The 7,791-nt window shown below is 43.4% G+C and overlaps 1 protein-coding gene across 1 annotated transcript in view; it reads left to right on the top strand.

Moving 5' to 3' along the window:
- Positions 1 to 1,543: 1,543 nt before the first annotated feature.
- LGI1 (leucine rich glioma inactivated 1) overlaps positions 1,544 to 7,791 on the top strand; it is a 57,513-nt gene continuing 51,265 nt past the window's right edge. The window contains exon 1 of the mRNA XM_069978985.1: positions 1,544 to 1,628. Within this exon, the coding sequence (XP_069835086.1) occupies positions 1,561 to 1,628 (68 nt within the window). The 5' untranslated portion in view covers positions 1,544 to 1,560. The remainder of the gene's footprint in view (positions 1,629 to 7,791) is intronic.

The following is a 7,791-nucleotide window of genomic DNA, read 5'->3' as shown; positions in this document are numbered from 1 at the left end:
TGAAGATACAGGATGGAGCTGCAGATCCCCGTAATGCAGTAGTGTAGTACTACAGGCTAGAATAGAGAAGCAGGGCTGCTGTCAGAGGTCTGTGTGGTCACATGACAGTATTGGGGAAGGGGTGTGTGTTCAGAATGGACCAATCAGGACTGACAGAGACTGCAGGGAGCATGAAGGAATGAGCAGGACATTTGTGGGCACATACATGCAGCTCTCTCTGTCCGGGGAGAGAGGGGTTACAGCTATGAAGAGATTACCTCCACAGTCCTGTCCCCAGATGCAAGCCCCAGCCTGAAGTGGATCTGCTATGATTTGGAAGATGAGGGTCAGAGTACAGGGCTGTAGACCACCCTGTGCAGACCATGTCCCTCCCCAACTCGCCCTCCCAGCCAGCACAGGGAGCTCTTAAACCAAAGCAATGCTCTTAAGTCAAGTCACAATTTTGAAAAACTGTGATCTCTTCTTCCAAAACGCTCTTAAACCAAGTTACTCTTAAACCAAGGTACCATTGTATATCTTTGTGGGAAAAGATTCAGTATAACTTGTAACTTGTTCATTCTGTGGTAAGGAGTCCAGTGGGCGGTTTTCACTCAATGGACTGGACTCTTTAGCTTGAAAATATTAAGGATTTCAATCAATGAATGACAAGTTATACTGAATCTTTTCCCATAAAGATATATATCAATCTGCTCAGTTACTTCTGCTCTGTAACATGATGCCAATAACTTAGGTTGCATTTTTATGGTGATGGGTTACCTTTAAAGAGGGAGTTTAAATTTAAATCTTTAGAGGTCTATGTGATAATAAGTTGGAGATTGCTGAAAAGTGATCAGTGAACTTACAGTAAAAGGTGACACCAATATGTAGAGGTCACAGAGATCACAGAGCATGCTTACAAATCTGCCCCATACAAACAATAGAGTCTGGAGATGTTCATTGTGTCTATGTCTGTAAGGGCTTGCTGTAAAACATATCATTAAATACTGTGATAACAGCTCAGAGAAGATGGCCGCCCACCTAATAATATACTAAAAATAAAAAATTTAATTGGGGAGCACTTCTTTGAAGCGGGATAGACTGTTGTCTCCTCACAAGCCCAAAAATATAGGGGGCATATGCAAACACCAAGACAAATACTAAGACTTCAGTGCTGGCATTGAAAAATTTCCCAGGGCACAGAACTGCATATTCGCTGGTAAGAGTGTGAAAAAAAGTACGAAATAGACTGTAATAAACTGGGAATGATGATATAGTCAAGGTTAACAATCCAGAGTTTTATTTAAAAATAATAGAAGAAAAAAATAGAAGAATCACAACGTGTTTCGAAGGTCCACTGTTATCAACTGGTAAAAAGTAACCAAAATGGCGTCTATACTAGATGACGTTTCTTATCCAACAGGACGACTGCTTTTGTTATTAAGTCATCAGCGTCCTGGTAAAAAAAAAAAAAACGAGCTTGACTCCGGTAATTGATTTGTAGCACAATGGTGTTAGGGTTTCCATGGAAACTGGAGAGAGACTGCTGAGAAATGGAGCATAGGCCTCAAAGTGTGATAACTGATGTTCTGCTGCTGGCAGTGTGCGGAGGCATGCTTTATAGAGATACAACAATGGAGAAAGGAGACAAGGTCGGAGGATTTGGTTGGAAACTGAATAAAAAATGTGTTTTATTAACTATCGTCGGTAATGTAATAGGGTGAAGGAAGGACTTGGCTGTAAAATGTGAACACAAAGGTCAGGGGATAAGAGATGTGACCAGACCAGCAATGAGGCCAAGACTCAAGTCAATGAGATTGGAACATTCACATCACAATGTTCCTATCATTCCTTACCAGAATATGTGGGAAAAAGACGGTAAATGTAGTTGCGTGTTATTCGGCCATGCTTAATATACCGTATTTTCCGGCTTATAAGACGACTGGGCATATAAGACGACCCCCAACTTCTCTAGTTAAAATATAGAGTTTGGGATATACTCGACATATAAGACTACCCCCTTCCAACCCACACCAAATACAAATTAATAAAAAACATCAAACAGCAGTGAGATCTGAGAGGCAGAGAAGGAGGTACAGTGATACTGGTAGGATACAATGGCGGGCCAGACAGATGAAAGAGGGGTGTTTTTCTGGGCACAGCGTCACTCTACCGTATCTCTTTTTTTCCATATCCCAGACGCCTGCAGCTTGCTCTTCTCTTCATACGGTCACTGCATATGAAGAGGACGCGGCAACCTTTGACCTCCCCCCACCATGTGCGAACACAGATTCTCCAGTCCGGTTCCAAATTTTTTCAGCACCCGCCGTATAAGACGACACCTGGCATATAAGATGACCCCTGACTTTTGAGAAGATTTACCTGGGTTAAAAAGTAGTCTTATACGTAGGAAAATACAGTATGTCAAATAAGTGTCTATGTGAGGCAAATGTTCTGTATAACAAAGCATACCAATGAAAAAAATGTACAGTATGCATGCCATATGCTTTATAGCAGGGTTGGGGAACCTGTGGCCCTCCAGTTGTTGCAAAACTACATTTCCCAACATGCTTGGACAGCTAAAGCTGTTTTACAACAACTGGAGGGCTGTATGTTCCCTATACCTTCTTTAATGACAGATGTACCCAAATCTCTGTGTGTTACGAGATGCGACCGGGTAAGGTTTTAACTGTGGGAGGTTTAGGGCAACATTTGTCGCTTTGGTCACTATCTGGACTGAGGACACGTTTGGTAGACACCCTCCCATGTGTGGATACACCCTGGTGTTGTGTTCTACTACCAGTCACACACTGAGGTGGTAGCGGTGACCCCACTTCTATGGTGGTTGGTAGTGCAGTATAGCCTAGCCAGTGATGGTACTGTTGTGACGCCAGAGCTAACTCAGCACACAGGTGTGGTGGTATACCTGCTTTGTTCGGTGGCTTGCTATACTGGTCCCCTAAAATGGTCGGTGACCTGCCATTTTGTGATGGGTCCCTTGGGCTCTTGTCTCAGTGGTCCGGAGGGGGAAGATGACTCACCCGGACTTTCGGTACCGCCACCTACAGAAAAGGGGAGAGTAACCCATGGAAGGTGTAGCTGGTATGTGTAGGTGCTGGTGCAATGATCCCTGAGTTCCAGTAGAATAAATAAGATGGCTTTACTGGTAGTCTCTGGTAATACAGGATAACTTGGCAATAGATAACTTCTGTGATACAGACTTGAGCTCACTGAATCTGTGCTGGGAGATGCTCTAAGTGTTGAGATAGAATAGCAGTGGTTGTTTAGCTTAGAGTTAAGGAGAGTAGAGGAGTTTGTCGGGAGAGCCCCAACCCAGGGTAGTAGTGTGCTCTGCCGGATCTTGAGAGAAGAGTACTGAATACTTGTCCCCGTGCTTTTCTAAACCATATTCTGCCCTGCAGTGTTAGGGTACCCGTCCTATGAGGGTGACGCAAGCCCCAGAGTATGTTACATAGGCAAAGCTCTGCCAGATAGAGTACATAGACCTTGGTTACGGTTGCTTTGCTCTATCCGGGTCAGTTCCTCTGTAGCTAGGATACCGCCTTGCACTTTTAAGAAAGGTTCATGGCATGGACTGGGGTGATCTCTGACTTGTCCCCCTTTAGGGGCTTAACACTGCATAGTGTCTGTAGTTACTGTGTAGCTTGGAAGTGAAAAGTCCCTGGGTTCTCCATACACGTGTGCCTGACTACTTCACCGCTGGTCTGTCCCGGACAGGGAACCTAGCAGAGCCAGGTCCTGGCTAAGTTCAACAGAGATGCCTGTTCTGTGTGTGTTTTACTCCTCAGAGAATCTGACGCTACACTTCCTCTCCCCAAGTGACTACTTCCTACAGGGTGTTAAAGGGTCCCTGTGAGTTTTGGAGAAGAGAGTGTGCAGAGAATGGAGAATAGAGATAGATAGAAAAGAAAGAAGCATCTCCACTGGTCCACAGAATCACATAACAAAAACAGTAACTCTATAGTGATTACAGCTGTGCAATATATACATGCAAAGTTATACATAGAACACTGTCATCTGGTGGCGAAACTCATACACATCTTCATTACCATCTTACTTTGGAGTATAAGGCTTTTGTGACAGGTGTCAGACAAGGAACACCCGTTGTGGGACACCACACGTGTATTGTACATTTGCTTTGTTTTTTAAAAATTCTTACAAGACTCATCAGGGTTGGAGATCAGCTAGAGACAACTGGAGGCAGGGTAAGAAGCTTGGCCAGTCTGGAGTATGTGGCCGGGACATACAGAACAATCAGAGCCCAATTACAAGAGTTGACGCATGCTCCAAATGATTAGTCATCTTCTAGCTCACAGCTCCACTATCATGCGGACAGGGCTGCACAAACCATCACTGGGTAGTTCATACAAGCCTTTGCTACCATCATGAATTGGCTGCACATCCCCTATTACACAAGGAGATGTGTGGCCAACAAAGGAGCTTTTTTGACGGATCAAAATTATGTACTCATCACTTCCTCACTTTTTGGCTGATTGCCAGGCCTATTACACAGGGCAATGTCAGCCTGTTTGGTAATCACTCTGTGTTATAGGTCCCTAATAGTGTGGATGCTTGGGGCAGGTACGTTACATGCATGTCTGCCCCTGCTACCCCTAACTACCTTGACTGACTGATACACAGGGCTGAACAGGGTAGAGGAGGGAGGAGGCATGCATGCTATGGCCCAGCAAGGCCTCTACAACTCTTAAAAGCTTTAAAGAAAAATGCAATTTTATTAGATTAAAAACATCCATTGGCTTGGTCTGCAAAGGAGGATCCAAGTAATACTTCAGTATCCATGGCCTAAGTAGATAGGAATAACAACGTCTGGGGTCCCCAGGTATGGGTTGGTCTGTCGAGTGACAACTGGATTACTGTATTAGGCTCATGTTATTAAAAAACAGCCGTTAAAATTAAAGCAATTTTCAGCGTCAAACAACTGCCCTTGTTAATACATTGTGTGTGTGAGAATAGGCTTACGCTTTATAGTGTATTGCTCTGGAGTGCAGATTAATAGTTAAAAATCGAAAGAGGTATTGTCATCTGTACATCTATGGTATAGCCTGTAGATATGCAATGCATGTTCAGGTAAGAATACCCCTTTAGGTGTAGCCCTTGCCTTCACATATACTTCATGTGAGTGACATATAGACTCCTCTATTTTACAGTACATAGTAGTGCCATGGTACCCTACGACTATAACTACCGCATACCTACACATTGGAATCCACCATTACCTAGACACGTGCCTTCGTGTACTACATATTCTGCTTCAAGACACCAGGATTGTGCCCGAGTGCTGGAAATAATAAAGTATTATTCATTGAATGTGCATGGTCAGCAGCTGAAGAAATGCAAAATCAATGTAATTTTGTTGTGATGGATATTCTTAATACCCCTATTCAATAAAAGCTAGTCAATAGGAATTGTTAGCAAATCAAATCTCTGCTGTAAACCATTTTCTATTGACATGTCGGCCTAAAGTGGGCACATTAATGAGATGCTTACGTAACAGAATTTACAGTAGCCGTAGGGTTTTAAAGCAGACATAGTAGAATAAAAAGAGACTCCATGGAGTGGAGACAGCCTGTCCCTCTGAGACGATGGTCCAAGGTTCTGATTATTGCCCAAAGATCAGCTCGTTACTAGAGATCTACTTCCTGGAATCCCCAGTTTTGTCCATTCTCAAATGCATTATTACCAGTTGATTATTTAAAGGGGTTGGCCACTTTATAGTAAAATAGTTCAGTGTACAGTATTAGTAAGTGTTCTCACTGCAAAACACGACATGGAGAGAGAGGTGCGACTGCAAATCCCACATCTGGCTGACACTAGTGCCGCTAGGCCCATTTTAAAAACCGTCAGGGTGTCAGTATATAATTTGATCAAACCATAATAGCCCCGTGTACCACGTGCAGGTCCCCTGGTTCACACGGGTCCCTACGCTAACTCACCACCGTGTCGGTCAGCGACCGCCACCCCCACAAAGCGTGCACGTGCGGGGAAGGGAGACCATAGAATGGCACTGCAACCCCAATGTCACAGGACCAAACCCAAAGTGCCCCCCCCTAAACCCAGCCGGCACCACCAGCGGGGAAGGCTGCCCCCAAACAACACAAGTATGAATGTGGTATTGGACTCACCAATGCTGCTGCAAACAGAATGGGAAAGACATGAGGCACTGACATGTGAGCACTAGAAATGAGCGAACCAGACGGATTTCTGGTTCGTATGAATCAGAAATCTCGGCGGCTGCCTCCCGCTGTCTGTCAGCTCCGTGCAGAGGGTGGATACATCGTAAGGAACGCCTATCCACTACGTATTCCTGGATCTAGTCCATTATAAGCCCCTCAAATAGGGTCCCCACAATGGATGATAAGCTTACAGGTCAATAGTTACCTGGCGAAGTTCGAGAGCCCTTTTTGAAGATTGGCATTACATTTGCCTTCCGCCAGTCCCTCAGCACAATACCAGTAAGCAAAGAATCACTGAATATTTCATACAAGGATGCTCTGGATGTTCTTAGAGTCTGGATGGAACTAGAATGTTTTCAATCACAGTCAGCAAGCAGAGATCTAAACCTACACTGGACCAATGGACCAATCGGGGAGATGCATGATGGGAAATGTAGTTTCCTAGCTGGCGCCATCTTGGATATAGATCGGCTTTTAGAAAAACTTGTAACTGAGGAATGGCAGCAGCTAGAAAGACAGGAGACGGCTCAAAATACTCAGGGGGACTTGGTGAGTAAAAGAAGCTAGCATTTAATTTTTTAGCTCTTAGGTGGATAACCCCTTTAAGGGATGTCCAAAATCTTTAACTGCCTATTATGGGGTCATATTAGGGGGGGTTCTCCAGGATGTTAACACTAATGGGGTATCTTGTTAGAAATTGCAGATTTATAGCTGATCTTACAATATACCTTATTATCTGTTTGCAGTGGAACCTGCCAAATGTAACGTTCTCTAACTGATCGGCTGTCTGTCTGATGGCAGATGGTCCCTGGGTTTAGCCATGGGAAATTCACACTTGATGTCGGCATCCTGTTCACTGTGTACAAGCACTAAATCAATCCTGTGTTCATTACAAAATCTCAAGGGCAACTCAGCCATAACTATAATTTGCAATCTTTCTGACCTGTGTGATCCTCTGACCTTGTCCCTCCATGTAGTCATAGAATTCCTCATTGTGGATAGAAGATAAATTATAGCAACGTTTTAGCTCAAGATCATTGTTTATTATATTAAGTCTAAGGCTATGTTCACACTCTGTATAAACAACAGCCATTATTTGGCACTCAAAACAATGGCCGTTGTTTTTAATGAAAATTGCGTTGAAGTCTATAGCCAACGGCCGGAAATAATTAACAGGATCATTATTTCGATGGCCGTAGCAAACAACGTCCGTTGTTCAATACATTGTGTGAAACAATGGAAGATGTTTGCATTGACTTCAATGCAAATTATTGCATTATTCAAAGAAAGGCCATTGTTTAAGTTGTAAACAATGGCCGTTCCTTTCATAAAAAGTACATTGTGTAAACAATGCCTAAACGTGTTTTGGGTTTTTGACAACCTCTTAAAATAATAATTAAAAAATAAATAAATGAAACCGGCTGATGTCATTACAGTATTTTATAAGTGTATAAAAAAGTCAGTGCCACTTAATAACATCCTCATCAAAAAGACTAAAGGTCACCATACACAATAGATAAATGTGGACTGAACTTTACAATTGGGCAGATCTGGCTGACCATCTGATCTGTATGTGGATATTCTGACTCTACCCAGATGG

This window comes from Dendropsophus ebraccatus, chromosome 8, assembly GCF_027789765.1.
Source record: "Dendropsophus ebraccatus isolate aDenEbr1 chromosome 8, aDenEbr1.pat, whole genome shotgun sequence".
NCBI classification, from domain to species: Eukaryota; Metazoa; Chordata; class Amphibia; order Anura; family Hylidae; genus Dendropsophus; species Dendropsophus ebraccatus.
The sequence above is the reverse complement of the archived record's forward strand: the minus strand, read 5'-3'. Positions and strand labels throughout refer to the sequence as shown.